The sequence below is a fragment of the Ranitomeya variabilis genome, chromosome 1, assembly GCF_051348905.1.
Source record: "Ranitomeya variabilis isolate aRanVar5 chromosome 1, aRanVar5.hap1, whole genome shotgun sequence".
Classification (NCBI taxonomy): domain Eukaryota; kingdom Metazoa; phylum Chordata; class Amphibia; order Anura; family Dendrobatidae; genus Ranitomeya; species Ranitomeya variabilis.
In genome coordinates this window covers 270,544,985-270,570,995 of record NC_135232.1, presented here as the reverse complement: position 1 = coordinate 270,570,995, position 26,011 = coordinate 270,544,985, and the positions used below count along the sequence as shown (strand labels likewise).

Genomic DNA, 26,011 nt, shown 5'->3' with positions numbered 1-26,011 from the left:
GACGCTTAGCAATTTTATTTTATTGACACATGGGATAAAAGGACATTACAAGTGGGGAATCACTTTTCTGTTATGTCAGGACAGTGATACCTACATACAGTGGATTAGCTATAATGCATACCTTTCACTTACAAAATAGAGACAGTGTAAAAGACGTAAATTAAGAGTGTTCAGACATTAGAATACAAGATCAAAAAAACACTGGTCTACGTATATCTATAATGCATACATTCTTGTGAGAAGTTCTGCTTCCATGTAATGGAAAGACCATTCACAATAGTTGCATTGCATATTCTATGTTTAAGACAGTTAGAAGATCAGCTACCAAGAAAATATCTCTTGATCTTCCAAGCTGTGCTAAAATATTAGTAGACATCAATGCCTTACATTATTAGAAGGCCTGAATGTGTGACTATTGTCCTATAATGCCAAAAGTTTACACCTTCAACGATCATTTTCATTAAAATGCCCGAGGCCTGAACTAACATTAATATTACTCTAGTTATATCTGCAATGTTAAAAAATTAAACCTCCGTCCTCATGTCTGACTGCCTACTGCAAGAAACTATCACTTTCATTATTACACGTTTTTTCAACCTCAGGCTATTTATTCAAAGTGTTTTACTCTACATTCAGTGGTTTTGTCAGGGATTATGTCTGAATGTCCCCAAAACAGTATATGCACTGATGGGGCCACTGACAGTAATGAGAGTCTCAGTGTGCTCTGTCATACACAATTTTCAGCTTTATATGTGTAGTTGAGGCTGGCATATTCGGGCATATGCTCTGACGAGGCATTGACTATATTGATGTAAATGGATCACTGAGTGATCTGTGATACATCATTTCCAGTCGTATACACCTATTGAAAGAGGGCAGTAAGACGTAGTAGACTACGTCTTGCTGCCAGCCTCAACTAGGCATATAAGGCTGAAAATTATGTACAACAGAGTACACATTGACTCCATTTCCACCATTATACAGCTCTGGCAAAAATTAAGAGACCACTGCAAAACTGTCAGTTTGTCTGGTTTTTCTCTTTATAGGTATATTTTTCAGTAAAATGTAAATTGTTCTTTTAGTCTACAAACTTCTGACAACCTGTCTCCGTATTTCCAAGCAATAACTTTTGTTGTTTTTGTTTCTGAAAAGGAAAAATGGTCAAAATTAAAAAACCCAGTGCTTTCAGACCTCAAATAATGCAAAGAAAACAAGTTCATAATCATTTAGAAACAACAATACTAATGTTTTAACTCAGGAAGAGTTCAGAAATCAATATTTTGTGGAATAACCATGATTTTTAATCACAGCTTTCATGCGTCTTGGCATGCATTCCACCAGTCTTTCACACTGCTTCTGGTGCAAAAATGTAAGCAGTTCTTCTTTGTTTGATGGCTTGTGACTATCCACCATCCTCTTGATTACATTCCAGAGGTTTTTAATGAGTTTCAGGTCTGTAGATTGGGCTGCCCATGACAGGGTTTTGTTGTGGTGGTCTCTTAATTTTTGCCAGAGCTGTAGTAAGTGCCTCGTCAGGGCATACGCACATATCTGGTTTTGCAAGAACTGACGAAACCATTGAACGTACAGTAAAATTCTGTGGACCTTGCCTTAGTGAGCAAGGTGACCCAGGAGGAAACAAAGTACCGTATCTATTAACTAATTACAGCCTTGTGCCGAATAGCCTACAACTTTACTTTTGCTAATATACTGTACTCTGAGTTATACATGGTGACATGGTTAATGCTTGTGCCTTGTCGTTTAATGCAACAATAGTAACAGCTAACAGTAGTTAGTTTCATAATGCACATTAATTGGTTGGTAGGGTAGATACTGGTATTAGTCAAGTGGGAACCCCTCCACAGACTATCTACCTTGGCCAATGACGTGAGTGAAGCCAATAAGGTGCCTAAATGAATGAAACAATGAGAATCACGATGAATTTACAACCACTTATTGACAACCAGGTAGACGGAATTATAAATTCTTAATGAGTACTTAATAAAAAAAGATTCTCCTAGAAACAGTTACAAAAGTACTATACATTTATGCTAGCAGCAATCTAGACGATGCTTAGCCCATGTAATGCCATGTAATGCTCAGTGCTATAACGTACAACAGTTACTTTATCATTAATCTGTGATCTAATATTGTTGGAACCTTTAGAATTGTAAAAAAGACACATTTGACAGTAACACGCTATCTTTTATTCCCCTGAAATGTCAGTCTCCTGCCAAGCTTTACATTTCATGTCCCCATAATAATTATTGTAGAGATACATTTCCAAGTGGTCTTATGAGTCCATTAAGTTAGTACACTGTGTACCAAGAAATATTACCAAACATTGTATTTCTGAGTCCTTTTTCAGTTGCATAATTTGTTAAATCCTTTTTTATCTTTTTAAATAGGAAACGTAAGAGAATCTTTGGGGAGACCTATTAATTTAATAACATGTCTTGTGACATTAGTAATAGGCTGTCAGTGTCACTTCCATTTTTGAGGAACTTGATAATTGGCAATAGTGTACGGATGCATGTAGAGTTTTTGTAATTCCACATTGTGTTTGCTTCACAGGCTTGAGACAATGAATTTGCTAATATCGCATTGTGACATTTTACAGAGAAGCTCAGTTTTTATATTTTTGAAGAGGAACTTGGCAGTAGACAATCGTGTCATTGTGAGCCATGTTTTTACAAATGCATAATGAGCAAATTAATATTTCCTGATACAAGAAAGAATTGGTGAGATTTTCTAAATAGTCTTGATAGTGTAACCAGATCCTGTTTTTCATCTACAGTATACACACACACATAAACGTGGCGTTGTATATACATTCAGTGTTTCGAAAAATTCACTTGCACTGAGAACTCCTCATGCTCTCAGGACAAGGAGCAGCTTTTAGCTGTCACTGAAACCTTCCAGATACAACACTGCCTTTGTGGGCTTCACAATATTCAACTTCTGCAGGCCAAGTAAACCCTTTGCGGTATTTATTTTACATTTTGCTCACTGTTGCAAGAGTGAAAGGGTAAATAGCTGGGGATTAAAAAATATTATATAAAGTTTTTAAGGATTTTTGCTGTTTGTCCACTCAAAATCATGCATTCTATGGCAGCAAATGCCCCCTCCTCTTGGTCTTGGGCACCCCCCCTCCTTTCCGGTTTTCCTGACAGTGCAGTTCTGTTCCTGTCTGGCTGTGATCACTGTCTCCTTTTGTTTAGAGATTAATCCACAGAACACACAGTGATGAGGCCGGTGCTGAGCTGTGATGGACTGCCTTGTCTCCGGGCTCCTCGCCCGGTGGGTGAAGATGCGTGGGGCTACGTGGTACCTTTATCTGGCGCCCCTCCTCCTTGGCTGAAAACAACTACTTGTGGCACTGTGAGTGTAAGATCCACTCTTCCTTCTTATATTAGATGACATCAACATTGGTTTAAGGAGAGGTGGTCAGTCCCTGTCTCCATGGCTACTGGACTAAGAGGTCTCACCTGTCCCAAGGCAAAGGAAAAGACATGGGAATTCCTCCCTCAGATAAGTCACTGTCTTGTGCCTCAGGAATGGTGGGAAGCAGATTCTGCTGGCACAGACGCCGCCTCAGCCCCAAGAGCAAAGGTTGGGGCATGGAGCAGATGTCTACATTGTTACCCAGATCTACCCAGGCCAGCGAGGGGAAGTTGGCACTGTCCTTCATGGCTTCGCTAAGCTCCTTCAGGGTGGCACAAGAAAGTCGGTTTCCATTAAGTGCAAGGTGCGTGATATTGGGGAGAACTGCCAAAGCAGGAAGAGCCAAGCTCAAAGTACTGTCTGTGAGCTCAGCAAAGCTTAAGTCCACACTGGTTAGACTATCTCCATGGCTTTGTAAGTAAAGAATCACACGCTGAACATCTCTGGGAGTCAAAGGAATTCCAGACAGATCCAGGGACTCAATATTTGACTTCTGTTGCAGGCTGTTTTTCAGGCTGCCAAAAGAGAAGGAGTTAACTTTGAAAATGTAGTATTTGTATTTCTATACAATTCACAGCCACAAATACAAGTTATCTCTTTTCAAGCATAAAATGTAGTTTATCAAGTTAGCTGCAATTCAGTTAAAGAGAATGTGTCACCAGGTCTTCACAATTTAAACTAAAGCCACCACCTTTAACTGTGCTATTACCACAGTCCATCGACCTGTACCTAAGCTTCCCACTCCCCTGGCATATGTAAAAAAATCCTCCTATACTTCCGGCATACGGCGTGCTTGGTCCAATAGGGGTCTCTTTTCTTGGCACCTCCTCAATCCCTGCAGCGGCAGTTCTCCTGATGCATCCTACATCATTAACAGATCTCAGTGAATTTAGCACCTGTGTAGTTGAAGTTCTATAATGTGCCAGCGCCTATTTACCTGTAAGTGAAGTTGGCGCTAGTGCATGCACGGTATGAGACTTCGCATCTGCCCAAGTACAAGATTCGCTGTGATCTGAGGAGGACGTGGGATGCATCATCCCCATCAATCAAGTAAGGAGGATGGCAGCTGCAGAGATTAAGGCGGCACTGGAAAAAGAGGCATATCAGACCAACTGTGCTGTATGCCAGAAGTATTTAAGGTATTTTTTGGCATATGCAGGGGAAGTTGGGGCTGAGATACAGGACTGAGGTAATAGGATAGTTAAGAGGGGTGACTTTAGTTTATATTGGGAAACCCTGGTGACAAGTTCCCTTTAAGACTGATGACTTGTCAAAATCTGAGATTGCTCACATGTACAGTATAAATTCAGTATATACAGTTTCTACAGGTTATCGGAACTGGACACAAATTATATAAAATAGAAATTATGTGAGCAGGCATTTCTTTAACCTCACATTGTTAACCCTTTCAGAAAACTACAGTTAGCCCATTCCCGTCCCAATGTGAATAGAATCAGGCACCGATGGATAGCATTTAACTGCAGAGTAAATTAATGGAAAAATTAACAGAAGAGCGAAATCTAATATATAAAGCTGAATGTGTGTATGTATGTGTGTATGTCTGGGATTGGCATCTGAACCGTCGCAGCTACAGCCACAAAATTTTGCACAGTCACACGTCTGGACCCCGAGAGTGTCATAGGCTATGTTGTGAGGTGAAATTTTAACCCCGCGCTTTCCAATTCACCAAACAATTTTGCCCCTATCTACATAATGGGGAAAAAGTGAAAGGAAAAGTGTTGGAGGCGTCGCAGCTACAGGCACAAAATTTTGCACAGTCACACGTCTGGACCCCAAGAGCGTCATAGGCTATGTTGTGAGGTGAAATTTTAACCCCGCGCTTTCCAATTCACCAAACAATTTTGCCCCTATCTACATAATGGGGAAAAAATGAAAGGAAAAGTGTTGGAGGCAAATTAACAGCTGCCAGATGTGAACAAGGGGGACTTAAAGAATGAGAGGGATGGCGCCAAAGAGTATATACTGTACAGTTGCTAAGGTGGGGCCCCGACATGGGATAATCACCACATACGGGGATATGAACACACACACAAAATGCGCCACACACTACCACGTGCTCGAACACATATACCACCCTCAGCGCACATTTCACCACACATACACCAACCTCGCCACATAAAAGTTGAAACACAAAAGTCGCCGCTCAAAACTCGCCACGCGCAAAACTCTCCACATGCAAAACTCGCCACACGTGCAAAACTCACCTCATGGAAAACTCGCCACACGCAAAACTTGCACACGCGGAAAAATTGCCACATGCACAAAAGTTGCAACACATGCAAAAGTTGCCTCACACAAAACTTGCACATACTCAAAAGGCACCACACATAAAACTCGCCACGCGCAAAACTCGCCATGCGCAAAACTTGCTGCACACAACTTGCTACACTAACCTGTCACATGCAACTCGACACACAAAAAGTTGCTACACGCATGTCGCCACACAAAACTCATCTCACAAAAGTCGCTACATGCATGTCGCCACACGCAACTCAACACACACAACTTGACACACGAAACTCGCCCTAAAACACACACAAGTCTGGTATTATCCTTCAAAAATAAAAATCTGATTAATAAGCTGACAAACTACAAGAGCAACAAATGTACCATATAGGAATCCGGCAGCTGTCAGTCACATGACCAGTCTATTATGTGTATGTGTGAGCTAATATATACTGCCAGGGGGTGGGCTTACTGTTGGCTGGGGATTTATCAGGCTGCCAATTTAGCTTACAAATACTGAGGTAAAAATACTGACCAAATAACGTGTGAACGAGGTCTAATACAGGAGGAGATGACATACAGATATATACTATATACAGGAGGCGATGACACAGGTATATACTATTTACAGGGGAGATGACACAGGTATATACTATATGCAGGAGGAGATGACACACAGATATATACTATATACAGGAGAGATGACACACAGGTATATACTATATAGAGGAGGAGATGACATACAGGTACATACTACATACAGCAGGAGATGACATACAGGTATATACTATATACAGAAGGAGCTGGCACACAGGTATATACTATATACAGGAGCAGATTACCTACAGGTATACAGTATATACAGGAGGAGATGACATACAGGTATATGCTATGTATAGGAGGAGATGACATACAGGTATATACTATATACAGGAGGAGATGACACACAGATATATACTATATATAGGTGAGATGACACACAGGTATATACTATATACAGGAGATTACATACAGGTATATACTATATATAGGAGGAGATGACATACAGGTATATACTATATACAGGGGAGATGACACACAGCAGGTATATACTATATACAGGGGAGATGACATACAGGTATATACTATATACAGGAGATGACATACAGGTGTATACTATATATAAGGGAGATGACAAACATGTATATACTGACCTGAAAATGAGAGGTGTGAGGTGAAAATGAAAAGGTGTGAGTGCAAAATGAGAGGAGTGAGGGAAAATAGTGGAGTGATCGGAAAATGACAGATGTGAGGTCGAAATGACAAGTGTTAGGGGGGAATGAGAGGAGTGAGGGGGAAAATAAGAGGAGTGAGGGGGAAAATGAGAGGTGTGAGGGAGAAAATGAGAGATGTGAGGGGGAAAATGAAAGATGTGATGGGGAAAATGAGAGGCGTGATGGGAAAATAAGAGAAGTGAGGTGCTATAACTAACCACAGATATTTACTATGCCCAGGCAACGGCGGGCTCTTCAGCTAGCTTAGATTTACAATCTCCATGCTTTTCTCATGGTCAACTTTATGTGGCCTGTTCAAGAGTTGGAACAGCCAAAAATCTGTTTGTCTTTGCACCTGAAGGAAAAACTAAGAATGTCGTTTATCAAAAGGCTCTCGAATAAGTAGTAGAAGATTACTTCACATTACTTGGCCAATTTAGTTAAATCTGTGTGTAATATCTCTGGTGTTGAAATATATGTTGTAAAATGCTTCTATTAGCTTAGTTTTTGCCTTTTAATAATTACATTTCTATCTATTTGTTTTGTGGTTTTTTTGTGCAGAATAAATTTTTGTTAACACATTTTATTTTGCTAACAGCAGTTATTACCCCGGGCGAAGCCGGGTAGTACAGCTAGTGTCTAATATTTCTCCAGCATTCAGAGGATTAAAATCTCCTCATTTTTACTGATATCTTTTAAAAAATGATGAGTTCATCCAAGAAACACTTACACATTTTGAACCTTACATTAAGTTCATATTTATGGCTATGCATGGTAACTTTCTGTAGGATCTGACCATCTGTGGACTGTAAATGCCCAATAAATATAACCTTAAAACGAGTTGAATAAACACGTAATACCATAAGTGCACATTTACGCTGGCCGATAATCCTTTAAATTCTAACAATAATGGCTAGTGATGAGCGAACGTTGTCGGATAAGGTGTTATCAGAGCGTGCTCGGGTGCTAACATGGTACCTCCGGCGTGCTCGAATAATATGTTCGAGTCACAATGGCTGCAGGTTTTGAGGCTGTTCGACAGCCAGAACACATGGAGGGATTGCATAACAAACAGGCAACAGCTGCGGGGACTCGAACATATTTTTCAAGCACACCGAAGACACTCAGTTAGCACACGAGCATGCTCAGATAACACCTTATCCGAGCAAGTTTGCTCATCACTAATAACGACCCATAAGTCCCGATAATTGTGTAATGTGAATGGGTAGAGAGACTGAATGATGTTTCCAAACCCACTAATTCATTGTGTATGAAATTGTTTATACAAATTAATATATTCAAATTCTTCTTTTGAAAATTGTGCAATGTAAATGGAGATTGTTCGCTGGTTTAATGCTTAGATCTGCAAAAACGAGAAGTGGAAATTGAAATGCTGAGTAGGTATGGCTGTCAGTGATTGGTTTATTGTGTCCCAAGGCAATTGTTCAGGAGCAGTTGGAGCTTGGAACAAGTACATACTCGTGTCATATTGTTCATCGTTATTACTGCAAATGCTACTGTTCATGTAGAACTGGGAAACTGATTATTGAACATTTTAGTACTAATTTGATAAAATATTCTTAGTATAGTATTAACAGAAATGTTTGTACAATACTCTATGAATTGATGTATTCAGTATAAATAGTGCCACTTATGGGATTTGACCATTGAACACAAATACAAATTCAGATTATTTGTGTGAGCACAGTGCCCGATGTAACCATCGCCGTTCAACCATTTCATGCACGATTCTCATCCTATATAAACACTCGTCTGACATGGTTTGCTAATTGTGAGTTTGAATCGCATTGTTTAGCGCTTAGTCGATTATCTGCTCGTGTAAATGAACCCTTAAGGTTCAGAGACAACTCCTTTCAGGTAGTCTGCAATCAACAGGTAAAATGTAGCAATAGATTACATTGCAGCAATTCAGATAAGTGACCATTCACATAATACAAGGACAACCCAAGCCTACCAGAATGAAGTGGACTTGCACATACAATATATCTATATATTCTGCTTTTACTACAATTAGTCCCCTTTTAATATCCTACTCACCAGGCCATACTTTTCCTTCGAGGTAGACTGTGTCGATGCCATTTTGAGTGTGGTGTTAAATGGTAGAGTAGCTGCCGGCAAATGCGGTCCGTAGATTTCATCTGGTCTTGTTCCTACAAATGTAAATTTTTGGGGAAAACATAGTAGTCATATATTTTGACACAGTTACTGTACCTTCATAGTTATATAAGCTGAAAAAAAAGACATAAATCCATCACGTTCAACCTTTCTTCAAAGTTGTACACTAGGCAAGGACACTCATAACCAGATTCAATCAACATAAATGGGTTTGTACCAAGATTTGTAGTTATCTAGTTATTCCCTGTCTGTAGGATAGGGAATATCTACCTGATCACTCGGAGTAAGTCCCCTGAGTCCGGCTAACGCTAGCCTTCCCGTTGCCTGAATGAATGACGGAAGCAAAGGTAGGAATGCTTAACCTCCGTTCTATTTGGAAGGTGCTCTTTCGAAACCTGTTTTAGGATCACAGGGGAGAACCGGCAGTAGCACTCAAAGGCAATCTTCAAGTTATTCCCTATCCTACAGATCGAGGATAAAGTCAAATTGTGGTACAAACCATTTAAGTCACATCTATGTTGTGGTTTCTTTTACAAACCACATTGCACTGCCAGTTCCAGTGGTACCTTATAAACCCTAATGATTTTTTAATAGGTCCTTTGACCTTTTGCAAGATGTTCCACTCCTTGATAGAAACATAGCACGACATACTATATCACCAATCAAAAAAGAGAAAATCTACCACAATGGAGGAAGTGACCTATATTGAAATGTTGCTCATTCCTGAGCTGGTCGTCCTAGTGAAGAAGACGGTGAGTGTCTGTCGTGATCCACAAACTATGCAGATCTCACCCGACACTTACAGGAACTGTTTGCGTATGCGTCGTCACAAGGAACGATGTGTGCTTGTACTAGATTGTCGGTGGAGGAGGCAGGACACTGAAGAAAGTGACCAGTCAATTACTGACAGAAGGCAGATGGCGGATGGGGAGTATAGGGAGAAGAGGCAGCAAAGCTATAAGTCTAGTGCTGACCACTGCACTCATCCCTCATAAACACAGATTTCTAAAGTAAAGCTATGAATGTAATCAACATTACAGTACCCATACACAGATGGCATTAATTTGGGGTAGAAAACCTTATGACAGGTTCCCTTTAACTTATAGAATCAGTAGTAAAGCTGCATTTTCATTGGCCGATAATCCATAGCATTCTAAGGTTAACGACCCATCGTTCAAGATATTTGTGTAATGTGAATACGTTGAGTGTCTGAATTATGTGTCCAAAAATGCTCGTTCATTATGTATGAAATAGTTTAGACGAGGGAAAAAAAATTCTCATTCAACTTTTGAAAACTGTCATGTAAATGGAGATTTTTCGCTCTTTCAATGATTTTACCACCAAAAAGTGTGGAAATTTAAATCCTAAATAGTGATATTCGTGTTCCAAGCAATAAAGAGTTGAGTAGCAGTTGGGGCTTTGGAACAAGTGCATCATTGTTATCCTGGAAAAATATCATCGCTTCGCTAATTTTATTAAAAGTGTCAACGGAAATGTTGTACAATATTTTATGAATTTATATACTCAGTATAAATACGGTAGTTTAGTTTTTATAGGATTTGGACGTTGAACACGAATATACTACAGATTATCCGTCGAGTGATCACAGTGCACGATATAACAATCGCTGTTCAACTATTTCATTTACGGTTCTCATTTTTATCAAGGAAGTTTAACTCATGTCATTTAGTCAGAATCTGGGTAAAGTAGTGTAACGTGGTGTAGGGCGGTAGCCGTTGGCAAGGTACTCGTGTTTTATGCCCTGCACACTATATTAAAATGGGGTCCTGGCTGGGTGTGTGGAGGTTAGCTGTGATGGTGAGATGCCCTTGCAGACCGCATGGTGCCGTTGTTTTCATCCAGTCAGGTGTTGCAGAATTCAATAAGAGAGGCCATAGTCCATAAATATACATATTTATACTAAGGAACTATATACTATATACTAGCTTTCTGCTTCTCTTAGCTCTTCTGTCTCAACACAGCCCAGTACTCTACCCCGGGAGTCTCCTTGTCCCCCAATGAAGGCACTACAGCCCAGCAAGCAAGAGTACTGTACTTCTACCCACGGTTCCACGTCTTACTCCTCTTAGGAGAGTTTTCTATGTCAATATGGCTGCTATTTGGCTTCTCACTCTATTGACGCTTCTGGACCACATCATGGGGCTTTTCCTCTTCGTCTCGCTTGTCCGTCTTCTCTGTCTTGTTATCTGACTGACTGTAAATGCGAGTGATCGCAACATTTATGAGGCAGGCAGAGGGAGAGAGCTCTGCCATCAGATCGGCGCCCTGCGAGGGCCCAATAGTTGACATGGTGACTCGGGGTCATCATGACGACCCCTGGGTCACAAAGCTACAGAAAGCTGCTTAGACCATGCTTATAGCATGGTCTAAGGCTAAGCAGCTTTCTGTACAGGTATAATGCATTGCAATGCATGATACTTATGATCAAAGTGAAAACAAAAATGAAAAAAGTGAAAGTCCCACACATGAACTAAGTAAAAAAAGTTAAAAAAAATTGTAAAAATCTTAAAAAAAATACAAAATAAAAAAATCATAAAATATTACACTAATTAATACAAATTACAATGTAAAAAAAAAAAACAAGCAAAAAGAGTAAACATATTTGCTATTGCCACATCGGGAATGATTCGATCTATAAAACTGGCACACTAGTTAATCCCTTTAGTAAATGCCATAAAAAAAGTGGCAAACTATGGTTTTTCATCATACCGCTGAAATAAGGTGGAATAAAACGATGAAAAAGCGATCAAACGTCATCTTGTCCCACAAAAAAACAAGCTGTCATACAGCTCCATCAAAAATAAAAAGTTATAGCTTTCAGAATACAGAGATGAAAAAATTACTATTTTTTCTATAAAAAATGTTATTGTGTAAAAGCTCTAAAACATAAAAAAATAACACAAATAAGGTATCACTGTAATCATATTGATCACAAAAAAATAAAGCTGCCTTATAAAGTTTAACACATGCGAAACGGCATAAAAAAAACCAAAAGAAAATTCCTGAATTGCTGTTTTTTTGTTCATTCTGCCTCCCAGCAATTGGAATAGATAGCAATCATAAAATGTGATGTGACCGGAAATTGTACCAATAAAACGCCATCACATCCCACAAAAAACAAGACCTCACATGACTCTGTGGGCCAAAATATGGAAAAATTATAGCTCTCAAAATATGGTGATGCAAAATCTTGATTTCACAAAAAAAGCGTCTTTTAGTGTGTGACAGCAGCCAAACAGAAAAAAAACTATATAAATCTGCTATCGCTGTAATCGCACAGACCCGAAGAATAAAGTCATCTAATCACTTATACCACATGAGGAACGGAGTAAAAAAATGAATAAAATCAATTCTTCACCTAGTGTTGATTTTTTTCATTCTGTCTCACAACCATCGCAGTGTTCATCTATTCTGCGCTCTGTGGGGTTTTTCGTGTAAATCTCTGAAACACATGATTCAAACGGAACACCCGTCAGAAGATTACCAATAATGAGGTAGATGGAGGCACTGTGGACACTGTCTGGCCTATGATCCGGTGGGGTCCTTTTTTAGACAGGCATAAAAGCGCGGCCCAACACAGTTTTGTGTACTTCTGAAGAGGACGCCGCTGAACAGAGGCCAGATGGAGTCCAGAGTAAATCTACTGCCTCATTATAGTGAATGGATCCATCAGGGGTTTCATTTCTCACGTCACTCAGAGATTTAGATGGAAACTCCGAAGTAAGTGCTCAGTGTAGTGCGCAGGATAAATTTGATTCAAAATGTTATGTAAAATGTTCCTAACAAAAGCTTCAACTCAATCCACAAAAAAAGTAAGCCCTTACTCAGGTCTGTCATTGGAAATATAGGGGGCTTCCACACTACTGGTAGTACAAAGGCTCTGGAAAAGCAAAACGGCTCCTTGCCCCCCCCCAAAAAAAAGAAATTCAGCGAATTCTGCGCTCCCAAATCCAAATGCCTCCCTCCCTTCTGAGCCCCACAGTGTATCTAAACCACATTTAGCGTTCACATGTTCGACAGGGGTATAATTTCCAAAGTGGGGGCACTCTGCTCTTCTAGCACTTAGGGGCTCTGTATATGGAGTCCACAAACTATTCTACAAAAATCTGTACTCCAGGAGGCAAAAAGCGCTCCATCTCTCCCGAGTCGCGCTGTATGGCTAAGCAGAAATTGTATGACAAATTCTGGTGCTATATTTACCCATTTCCCTGTGTGAAAATGTAAAATCTGGGGCCAAAACAAAATTTTTGTGGCCAAAAAGTAGTTATGGTATAAAATTATGTGACACACCAGTGTAGTCAATATGATCACTGCACCCCTAGATGATTTCATTGAGAGGTGTAGTTTGTAAAATGGGATCACCTATGGGGGGTTCTGTTATTCTGGCACCTCATGGGCTCTTCCAGTGGGTCATGGCACCCGCAAACATAACAGTAAAATTTTCACTGTAATATGGCGCTCCTTCCCTTCTGAGCTTTGTACTGTGCCTAAAAAGTATTTCCCGATTACATGTGAGGTATTGGTGTAAAATCAGGAGAAATTACACAGCAAACTGAGAGGTTTCACTGTTTAGGCACATAAAGGGCTCTCCAAACACAACATGGCGTTCGCTCTGGATTCCAGCCATTTTTGCGTTCAAAAAGAAAAATGGCACTCCTTCCCATGCGAGCCCTGTCGTGCTACCAAACAGCAGTTTTCTCCCACAACAACAGGAGAAAATGCACAACATATTTTGGGGTCCATTTTCTCCTGTTGCACTTTAAAAAAAAAAATTGGGACTAAATTAACCCCTTCACCCCCAAGGGTGGTTTGCACGTTAATGACCGGGCCAATTTTTACAATTCTGACCACTGTCCCTTTATGAGGTTATAACTCTGGAACGCTTCAACGGATCTTGGCGATTCTGACACTGTTTTCTCGTGACATATTGTACTTCATGATAGTGGTAAAATTTCTTTGATATTACCTGCGTTTATTTGCAAAAAAAATGGAAATTTGGCGAAAATTTTGAAAATTTTGCAATTTTCCAACTTTGAATTTTTATGCCCTTAAATCACAGAGATATGTCACACAAAATACTTAATAAGTAACATTTCCCACATGTCTACTTTACATCAGCACAATTTTGGAACCAAAATTTTTTTTTGTTAGGGAGTTATAAGGGTTAAAAGTTGACCAGCAATTTCTCATTTTTACAACACCATTTTTTTTTAGGGACCACATCTCATTTGAAGTCATTTTGAGGGGTCTATATGATAGAAAATACCCAAGTGTGACACCATTCTAAAAACTGCACCCCTCAAGGTGCTCAAAACCATATTCAAGAAGTTTATTAACCCTTCTGGTGCTTCACAGGAATTTTTGGAATGTTTAAATAAAAATGAACATTTAACTTTTTTTCACAAAAAATTTACTTCAGCTCCAATTTGTTTTATTTTACCAAGGGTAACAGGAGAAAATGGACCCCAAAAGTTGTTGTACAATTTGTCCTGAGTACGCCGATACCCCATATGTGGGGGTAAACCACTGTTTGTGCGCATGACCGAGCTCGGAAGCGAAGGAGCGCCATTTGACTTTTCAATGCAAAATTGACTGGAATTGAGATGGGACGCCATGTTGCGTTTGGGGAGCCCCTGATGTGCCTAAACATTGAAACCCCCCACAAGTGACACCATTTTGGAAAGTAGACCCCCTAAGGAACTTATCTAGAGGTGTGGTGAGCACTTTGACCCACCAAGTGCTTCACAGAAGTTTATAATGCAGAACCGTAAAAATAAAAAATCACATTTTTTCACAAAAATTATTTTTCGCCCCCAATTTTTTATTTTCCCAAGGGTAACAGAAGAAATTGGACCCCAAAAGTTGTTGTACAATTCGTCCTGAGTACGCTGATACCCCATATGTGGGGATAAACCACTGTTTGGGCGCATGGGAGACCTCGGAAGGGAAGGAGCGCCGTTTGACTTTTCAATGCAAAATTGACAGGAATTGAGATGGGACGTCATGTTGCGTTTGGAGAGCCACTGATGTGCCTAAACATTGAAACCCCCACAAGTGACACCATTTTTTAAAGTAGACCCCCTAAGGAACTTATCTAGAGGTGTGGTGAGCACTTTGACCCACCAAGTGCTTCACAGAAGTTTATAATGCAGAACCGTAAAAATAAAAAATCATATTTTTTCACAAAAATTATCTTTTCACCCCAATTTTTTATTTTCCCAAGGGTAAGAGAAGAAATTGGACCCCAAAAGTTGTTGTACAATTCGTCCTGAGTACGCTGATACCCCATATGTGGGGGTAAACCACTGTTTGGGCGCATGGGAGAGCTCGGAAGGGAAGTAGCACCGTTTGACTTTTCAATGCAAAATTGACAGGAATTGAGATGGGACGCCATGTTGCGTTTGGAGAGCCACTGATGTGCCTAAACATTGAAACCCCCCACAAGTGACACCATTTTGTAAAGTAGACCCCCTAAGGAACTTATCTAGATGTGTTTTGAGCGCTTTGACCCACCAAGGGCTTCACAGAAGTTAATAATGCAGAGCCGTAAAAATAAAACAAACATTTTTTCCCACAAAAATTATTTTTTAGCCCCCAGTTTTGTATTTTCCCAGGGGTAACAGGAGAAATTGGACCCCAAAGGTTGTTGTCCTATTTGTCCCGAGTACGCTGCTACCCCATATGTTGGGGTAAACCCCTGTTTGGGCACACGGGAAAGCTCGGAAGGGAAGGAGCACTGTTTTACTTTTTCAACGCAGAATTGGCTGGAATTGAGATCGGACGCCATGTCGCGTTTGGAGAGCCCCTGATGTGCCGAAACAGTGGAAACCCCCCAATTATAACTGAAACCCTAATCCAAACACACCCCTAACCCTAATCCCAACAGTAACCCTAACCACACCTCTAACCCTGACACACCCCTAACCCTAATCCCAACCCTATTCCCAACCGTAAATGTAATCTAAACCCTAACCGTAACTTTAGCCCCAACCCTAACCCTAACTTTAGCCCCAACCCTAACTGTAGCCTTAACCCTAGCACCAACCCTAGCCCTAATGGGAAAATGGAAATAAATACATTTTTTTTTTTCCCTAACTAAGGGGGTGATGAAGGGGGGTTTGATTTACTTTTATAGCGAGTTTTTTAGCGGATTTTTATGATTGGCAGCCGTCACACACTGAAAGACGCTTTTCATTGCAAAAAATATTTGTTGCGTTACCACATTTTGAGAGCTATAAATTTTCCATATTTTGGTCCACAGAGTCATGTGAGGTCTTGTTTTTTGCGGGACGAGTTGACGTTTTTATTGGTAACATTTTCGGACATGTGACAGTTTTTGATCGCTTTTTATTCCGATTTTTGTGAGGCAGAATGACCAAAAACCAGCTATTCATGAATTTCTTTTGGGGGAGGCGTTTATACCGTTCCGCGTTTGGTAAAATTGATAAGCAGTTTTATTCTTCGGGTCAGTACGATTACAGTGATACCTCATTTATATTATTTTTTTATGTTTTGGCGCTTTTATATGATAAAAACTATTTTATGGAAAAAATAATTATTTTTGCATCGCTTTATTCTCAGGACTATAACTTTTTTATTTTTTTGCTGATCATGCTGTATGGTGGCTCATTATTTGCGGGACAAGATGACGCTTTCAGCGGTACCATGGTTATTTATATCTGTCTTTTTGATCGCGTGTTATTCCCCTTTTTGTTCGGCGGTATGATAATAAAGCGTTGTTTTTTGCCTCGTTTCTTTTTTTTTTTTCTTACGGTGTTTACTGAAGGGGTTAACTAGTGGGCCAGTTTTATAGGTCGGGTCGTTACGGACGCGGCGATACTAAATATGTGTACTTTTATTGTTTTTTGTTATTTTATTTCGATAAAGAAATGTATTTATGGGAATATTTTTTTTTTTTCATTATTTTGGAATATTTTTTTTTTTTTTTTTTTTTTACACATTTGGAATTTTTTTTTTTTACTTTTTTACTTTGCCCCAGGGGGGGACAATACAGATCGGTGATCTGCCAGTTTGCACAGCACTCTGACAGATCACCGATCTGAGAGAAGTGCAGGCTGCTTCACAGTGCCTACAGGTCCTTCCCTGCAGGACCCGGATCCGCGGCCATCTTGGATCCGGGTCTGGAGCAGGCAGGGAGGGAGGTAAGACCCTCGCAGCAACGCGATCACATCGCGTTGCTGTGGGGGGCTCAGGGAAGCCCGCAGGGAGCCCCCTCCCTGCGCGATGCTTCCCTGCACAGCCGGCACATCGCGATCATGTTTGATCGCGGTGTGCCGGGGGTTAATGTGCCGGGGGCGGTCCGTGACCGCTCCTGGCACATAGTGCCGGATGTCAGCTGCGATAGGCAGCTGACACCCGGCCGCGATCGGCCGCGCTCCCCCCGTGAGCGCCGCCGATCGCGCTGGACGTACTATCCCGTCCGTGGTCATGGGGGCCCACCCCACCTCGACGGGATAGTACGTCCGATGTCAGGAAGGGGTTAAAATTTTGTGAACAAAAAAAAAAAAAGTAAAATGTTATTTTTTTTCCTTCCACATTGCCTTAATTCCTGTGAAGCACCTGAGGGTTAAGAAACTTCTTAAATGTGGTATTGAGGACTTTGATAGATGCAGTTTTTAGAATGGTGTCAGTTTTGGGTATTTTCTATTATATACAGTTGGCCTCTCAAAGTCACTTCAAATGTGATGTGGTCCCTAAAAAAATGATTTTGTACATTTTGTTGGAAAAATTAGAAATTGCAGGTCAACGTGTAATTCTAACTTTCTAATTAAAAAAAATATGTTTCACAAATTGTGCTGATGTAAAGTAGAATGTAGAAAATGTTATTTATTAACTATTTTGTGTGACATATCTCTCTAGTTTAAGGGCATAAGAATTAAAAGTATGAAAATTGCAAAATTTTCTAAATTTTTGCCACATTTCCAATATTTTCACAAATAAATTCAAGTTATATTGAACAAATTTTACCACTATCATAAAGTACAATAGGTCACGAAAATATAATCACAGAATCTCTGGGATAAGTTGAAGCATTCCAGAGATATTACTGCATAAAGTGACAGTGGTCAGATTTTAAAAAATGGGTCTCGGTTATTAACCTACAAAATGGCTCGGTCCTTAAAGGGTTAAAGTAACTTCTGGTCAGAAAGTTTTTAGCCCCCCCAAAGAGCTATTAAAAATGTTATGAAAAGTACTGTTATTAGCATGCTGTGTGTGAATCCATCGTTATACGGTCGCTACATATTCTGGCTTGTGGTCACTCATTGATGCAGCTTTGTTTTAATTTTGTTAAACTTTATTTTCTGTCAATTTTCACAGTTATTTATTCACTAGTAAATGACACAGTGAAGCCTATGTTTGCTTTATAATCCACAGTTTACTAAGTGAAAAATACCCTGAGCTAAATAAGACACTAGTCACACAGCAATTATGGTATAAAAACTGGCAAATCTCCTGATAGATGTACAAATCATATAACCACAGTTATAGACAAGTTTAAAGGAAATCTGTCAGCAGGTTTTTGCTATGTAATCTGAAGACAGCATGCTGTAGGGGTTAAAACACAGATTTCAGCTATGGCTCTCTTACCAAGCTCAGGTGTTGTTTGCCTGCAATGATTGTTTTAGCACCAGGAGCTTCTCATTGCTGTGACCCATGCCTTCTGGTCTGGCAACGCCCCCTGCTGTGATAAGCAGCTCACTGTCTTTAGACAATGTACATGGAGAGCCTGGTATGGGCGGGGCTTGCTTTCTCAGCTCTGCCTAATTGCTAAATCTAAAAGCTCTGATTGTGTCAGAACGGCTGAACCCAGTAATGTACAGTGCCTAAAAGTAGTATTCAACCCCCTGCAGATTTAGCAGGTTTAATAAGATGCAAATAAGTTAGAGCCTTCAAACTTCAAACAAGAGCAGGATTTATTAACAGATGCATAAATCTTACAAACCAAAAAGTTTTGTTGCTCAGTTAAATTTTTATAAATTTTAAACATAAAAGTGTGGGTCAATTATTATTCAACCCCTAGGTTTAATATTTTGTGGAATAACCTTTGTTTGCAATTACAGCTAATAATCGTCTTTTATAAGACCTGATCAGGCCGGCACAGCTCTCTGGAGTTATCTTGGCCCACTCCTCCATGCAGATCTTCTCCAAGTTATCTAGGTTCTTTGGGTGTCTCATGTGGACTTTAATCTTGAGCTCCTTCCACAAGTTTTCAATTGGGTTAACGTCAGGAGACTGACTAGGCCACTGCAACACCTTGATTTTTTGCCTCTTGAACCAGGCCTTGGTTTTCTTGGCTGTGTGCTTTGGGTCGTTGTCTTGTTGGAAGATGAAATGACGACCCATCTTAAGATCCTTGATGGAGGAGCGGAGGCTCTTGGCCAAAATCTCCAGGTAGGCTGTGCTATCCATCTTCCCATGCATGCGGACCAGATGGCCAGGCCCCTTGGCTGAGAAACAGCCCCACAGCATGATGCTGCCACCACCATGCTTGACTGTAGGGATGGTATTCTTGGGGTCGTATGCAGTGCCATCCAGTCTCCAAACGTCACGTGTGTGGTTGGCACCAAAGATCTCGATCTTGGTCTCATCAGACCAGAGAACCTTGAACCAGTCAGTCTCAGAGTCCTCCAAGTGATCATGAGCAAACTGTAGACGAGCCTTGACATGACGCTTTGAAAGTAAAGGTACCTTACGGGCTCGTCTGGAACGGAGACCATTGCGGTGGAGTACGTTACTTATGGTATTGACTGAAACCAATGTCCCCACTGCCATGAGATCTTCCCGGAGCTCCTTCCTTGTTGTCCTTGGGTTAGCCTTGACTCTTCGGGCAAGCCTGGCCTCGGCACGGGAGGAAACTTTCAAAGGCTGTCCAGGCCGTGGAAGGCTAACAGTAGTTCCATAAGCCTTCCACTTCCGGATGATGCTCCCAACAGTGGAGACAGGTAGGCCCAACTCCTTGGAAAGGGTTTTGTACCCCTTGCCAGCCTTGTGACCCTCCACGATCTTGTCTCTGATGGCCTTGGAATGCTCCTTTGTCTTTCCCATGTTGACCATGTATGAGTGCTGTTCACAAGTTTGGGGAGGGTCTTAAATAGTCAGAAAAGGCTGGAAAAAGAGATAATTAATCCAAACATGTGAAGCTCATTGTTCTTTGTGCCTGAACTACTTCTTAATACTTTAGGGGAACCAAACAGAATTCTGGTGGGTTGAGGGGTTGAATAATAAATGACCCTCTGAAAATACTTTTCACAATTTAAAAAAAAAAATAAACAAAGACATAACATTCTTTTTTGCTGCAGTGCATTTCACACTTCCAGGCTGATCTACAGTCCAAATGTCACAATGCCAAGTTAATTTCAAATGTGTAAACCTGCTAAATCTGCAGGGGGTTGAATACTATTTGTAGGCACTGTAAAAGATACATCATTGGATTCAGCTTCTCTTTGCCTACATCAGGTTGCTCTCAGATGAGGTATCAGAAACCTGCTGACAGATTCCCTTTAAGCTTTAAGTGCATTTCTTGGACAATTTCAGAGCTAGGTAAAGACTTATCATGTCTATGTCATGTGCACATGATGGGATAACAGATCAGCATTGTATGGATCTGCGTCTATATACTATTGGGCTATTTTATTTTACTAAGGATGTCCCTATACCCTTAAAAGGATTCTATTATGGTGAAAATGGCTTCTTGTCTGCAGGCAAAATGTTACAGAGCAGGAGAAGCCGATCAGGTTAATATAAATTTTTGTTGGGAAAGTTTCAGGAAACATTCCATTTTATTCATTGAAATCCCTGATGTTTGTAAGCAGATGAGTCCAGTTGGTGGTGCCTTTCAGTGATCGATAGGCTATGTGCACCATTTCTGCATCTGTTGTGGCAGCTGCAAAAATGTGCCTTTTTGGTGTGTTTTTGCCTAAGTTTTTGACTTATTTGAGTGAAGTGAATGGTGAAAAACGCAGGGCAAAAACGCCCAGAGAATTGACATGCTGCAGATTTTCTGCACCATATCTGCAAGACACAGTTAATCAACGTCTGCATGACGCTTCAGGTTTCGCATTCACTTTGTTGGCATCAGGATTGCTTCAAGGTTTTCTAGGAAATCTGCATGGCAAAAATGCACCAAAAATACACCAAATCTGTACCGTGTGCACAAGCCCTTAGGCTATGTGCACACAGTGTGTTTCTGATGCGTTTTCAATTTCAATTCAATTTCCTTGAGTATTTGCAGTGCATTTTTTCTGCAGCATGTCACTTCTTTGTGCGATTCTGAAGCGTTTTTCATCCATTGACTTCAATTGAGTCAGTCAAATCCAAAGCAAATACGCAGGTATAAAAATGTTTGCGGATTTGCTGAGTTTTTGTTTTGCGTTTTACCAGCTTCCTATGGTGTTTTCCACCCTGTCATATGTGTGACAGCGTGGGAAATACAGGTGCAGTGACGCAACTGACGGTAAGACCATCTGTCAGAGCAATGTGGGATCATGCTGTCAGATGTCAGCGTGACCCTGCAGCTTTGACTGTCACCTGAGGTAACGCAACCGCTGGTAATGGTGCTGCAGGGTCATGCTGTCCGATGTCGGCGTGACCCCGCAGCTGTGACTGTCACCCGCAGTAACACTACCGCCAGTAAGACTGTCAGTCAGAGCGCTCCGGGATCATGCTGTCCGATGTCGGCGTGACCCCGCAGCTGTGACTGTCACCCGCAGTAACACTACCGCCAGTAAGACTGTCAGTCAGAGCGCTCCGGGATCATGCTGTCCGATGTCGGCGTGACCCCGCAGCTGTGACTGCGACTCGCGGTAACACTACCCCCGGTACTGCCGGTCAGAGTGCTGTGGGATCATGCTAAACACCATTAAGCAAGATTGGAATGAAATATGAAATTGTGTCCCTGCACTTAGGAGGAGGTATTGGTGTTATCTAAGTGCTCCCTCTGACAGGGATTCTAGAGTAATGTGTATAGAAACCACTCAAACTACAAAAATAGTGTACACAGAATAGGTTAGTAGTCTTATGTGCATTCATACAAGAATAAAATTAGGCATGTATATTTGTTGAAAATGTCAGGCTTTAGAGCACAAGTATAATAATAATCTTTATATAGTGCTAACATATTCCGCAGCGCTTTACAGTTTGTACACATTATCATCACTGTCCCCGATGGGGCTCACAATCTAAATTCCCTATCAGTATGTCTTTGGAGTGTGGGAGGAAATTGGAGTACACGGAGGAAACTCATGCAAACACGGGGAGAACATACAAACTCCTCGCAGATGTTGTCCAAGGTGGGATTAGAACCCAGGACCCCAGCGCTGCAAGGCTTCAGTGCTATCCACTGAGTCACCGTGCTAAGTTGGAGTCCCAGGTGGATATATTTTCTTATATGCAAATTCAAGAGGTGCTAATTTGCATATGACATGGTCTCAAAATCAGGCTTGAGATTTAGTAGTATTCCCCACTAAAAACAATTCATAGCAGACGTGCTGTGTGCATGGGAAGAACACGTGGTTATCCCCTTTTTCCCTGTAATGAACAGGTGTGATTATCAAGTTACTAGCAGGATATCTTCTAAGGACAGTCACAGTGCAATAGTTCATTGACACTATACATGTGGAGTGCAATATATGTCCATTTTATTGTCCTTGTCTATTCCAATTGACCGCACTGCAGGCGATAGTGATTCGCTGAAAGCAAAGGAATTTAAATACCAACCATCGGTGTGCGGTGGAAGGACAGTGTCCTGATCCAACAGGTTTTACCTTGTGGAGGCTTGCAGTGGGAGGATGGTGTCCAAATCCAGCACGTTTACCTTATGCAGACTTGCGGTAGCAGCTGCTTCTTTTAGGGCATTACTTTTGGCATTTCACACAGTGTGTGAAGAGAGCCGTCTGATAGAGAGAGGTTGGATATGTGTGTACCGCCGACAAAGCTTGGTGACGTCACACTTTCTCTTTGGAATGCTGGGTGAGAATAGTTCAGCAATACGTTCAGTCATTTCAACAATCAACACGTTTCAAACACACTGTTGAGTAGTTTCTATACAGATTCCTGTAGAATCCCTGTCAGATGGAGCACTTAGATAATACCAATCAATACCTCCTCCTAAGTGCAGGTTCACAATTTCATATTTTATTCCAATTTTAGCGACAAGTGGATTGGTTGGATTATGTGCAGCTGGGATAAAAGGATGATCAGGAGCGCCAAAGTAGTCATTCATAGTCAATTAGTTTGCACCATTAAGCAAGAGGCACCACTAACCAAATACCACCATGAAGACCAAGGAGATCTCTAAGCAAGTCAGGGACAAAGTTGTTGAGAAGTACAAGTCAGGGTCGGGGTATAAAAAATATCCCAATCTCTGATAATTCCCCAGCGCACCATCAAATCCATTATCATCAAATGGAAAGAACATGGTACCTCAACAAACCTGCCAAGAGAGGGTCGCCCACCAAAACCTTCAGCCTGGGCAAGGAAGGCACTAACCAGAGAGGCAGCACAGAGACCAAAGGTAACCATGAAGGGGCTGCAGAGTTCCCAAACAGAGACTGGTGTACCTGTTCATACATCCACAGTAAGCCATACACTTCATAGAGGTGGCATTTATGGAAGAGGGGGCAGAAATACGCCTTTACTTACACACAAAAATTCCAAATTCCATACAAGTCTATGGGTGCGTGTGAAACATTGGACTGCACTCGGATGATAACTGAGTGCAGTCCAATTTCTGCTGACTCACACAACGGAGAAGATGGAGGCATCTTCTCCTTTCCTGTGCTATGATTTTCTCACTAAGCTGGCACTCACTCAGATCAAACTTTTATTTACATAATCAATCCAATTTGCTCACATAGGAGAATCTACCCTTGTGTGACCCTGGCATCAGAATTTATTTTTTCACTTCACTGTGGGAGAAGGGAAACAAAATAATTCTCTAAATTGCACAGAATGGACACTGTTAGGTCCCACTCCACCATATGGGGTGCGGATCATTTAAAGATAGTAGTATCAAAATTTGCTCATTCTACGTCCAGAATAATATTCCATCTCTCTGACATTTTGTAGACGCATGGATGGGTTGTACATATATTAGTGTTTTTCAAAATATCTATATATAACCAGATTCTGACAATAAGCTATAGGCGTGAAAGGAATTGAGGATCTCTTTCTACAGTAATGGTTCCCAATATCACACATTTGTTACATCATGTCTGACTGTGTTATAACAACATCTGTGTGTCCATGGCTACCTTTGTCAATAACACATGTCCAAATAAAATATATACATTTACACAGACGATCATACTTCTGACGAAGCCATTTATGTATTTTTCTTCTAAACGGGTATTGGCATTGTTGGTTTTACAAGAGTTTATCATGCAAATTCTGAAGAAAGGTGGCACTTCCATATCTCCTGCCTCAGACAACACGTATGTTGTGCTTATATGGAGTCTGCATTTACTGCTTTCTTATTGAGCTGATTTATTTTAACTATTTGTTCTATGGTTTGATCTATAAATTAAATGTATATTTGCAATGGATGTAAATGAGCCAAGAGCACTGTCCCTGTAATGATAGGGTGGGTCTTACGGAAAACAACGGGTTGTAAGTCTCCATGCTCTACTATTATTTCAGTATGGTAATATTTTCATGCTGCCAATGCAGATGAGTAGCAAATCATAAGCCAAATTTCTAAATATATGTGTCGCTCTAATTTTTATTTTCAAGAGACGCACCCTTTCTCTGATTTGGACTTTTCCCAGCCTTTCTTTCTGTTGTTTGTGCTGGCCTTTCCCCTTCCATGTCTCCTCCCCAGCTTTCTGTGTCATCTCCCTCCTCTCTCAGCCTCCACCCTCACTACCAGTTCCATGCTCCTATCATTGGTATTCAGTGCAAGCTCTGGTGTTTCTGGAAGGTTTTCCCTCCAAACAAAGAAGAAAAACAATATCGTGGGCAATCTAACCAGGGAAATGACATTAAAAATAAGAAACACGCATTTGTCATATGCAAAGACATAGCCTGTATACAGGGAGACTGTTAGAGTATTGCATGAAGGGTATAGGGGTCATGCCATGGAAAGAAGGCTATGTTGTTGTTTTCTTACCTTCCTTGGACACTGCAGTTCCCTGGCCAGGCTGAGCAGCAGTTCATGGGAGATGGGATCCACCAGGTTGAGATATGGGGCATGCCTATATAGGATATCATTGAGGAAAGTCCCCTCCAGGCCCAGGTCCTACAGAGACAGTAAAAGGGGGAGGTCAGCACACCCTGGCCCAAGGTTAGGCATGCTATATAAGGCATATGCAGGCGCCCAGGTGCGGAGCGGAGAGGCCCCGGCTCCTCACCTTGCGGAGCAGCTGTAGGGTGCGCAGCGCCCGCTCCTGCTTGTGGTCCCGGAGCAGCGCCTGAATGTCCCGGATCCAGGCTGCTCTCCTCACATAGGGAGCCGGCTTGTTCCTGCGCAGGATCCGCTCTGAGCTCAGGATCAGCGAAGACAGGGCAAACTCCCCACGGGGCCCCAGATCTAGTCCATCGTCAGGCTCATCTTCCAGGCTGCTCTGCCTGCTCAGCCGGCCTCCCATCACCCTGCTAGTCTAGCTGTGCCCTACACCTACTCTACTGTAGCCACCATGGGCACAGCTGGCAGCATTTAGTTACACGTGCCCCCACAGTGCCCACTGGCACACTAGGTCCAGTCTAGCATGGCTCCTGGCAGCCACTCTCCAGGGACAGCAGAGCCCCTGCTGCAGGGCGTGAGGAGCTGTCCACAGCGGCTGGTGCTGAGCTGCTGCGCCTCTGTGCGCTGCCACTGTGCCCACAGCCGCCTCTGCTGCAGAGCATCTTCGATCTGTGTCTGTCTGGAGCCGCCTGTCTTCTGTTTGTTTATA

At 41.4% G+C, this 26,011-nt stretch overlaps 1 protein-coding gene across 1 annotated transcript; it reads right to left on the bottom strand.

Moving 5' to 3' along the window:
• On the bottom strand, positions 1-25,989 carry LRRC75B (leucine rich repeat containing 75B). The gene is made up of 4 exons (XM_077293640.1): positions 25,469-25,989; positions 25,228-25,356; positions 9,003-9,115; positions 1-3,959 (listed from the first exon to the last, which is right to left on the bottom strand). The coding sequence occupies exons 1-4, from the start codon at positions 25,703-25,705 to the stop codon at positions 3,485-3,487; spliced, it is 954 nt and encodes a 317-aa protein (XP_077149755.1). The 5' UTR covers positions 25,706-25,989; the 3' UTR covers positions 1-3,484.
• Positions 25,990-26,011: the final 22 nt, after the last annotated feature.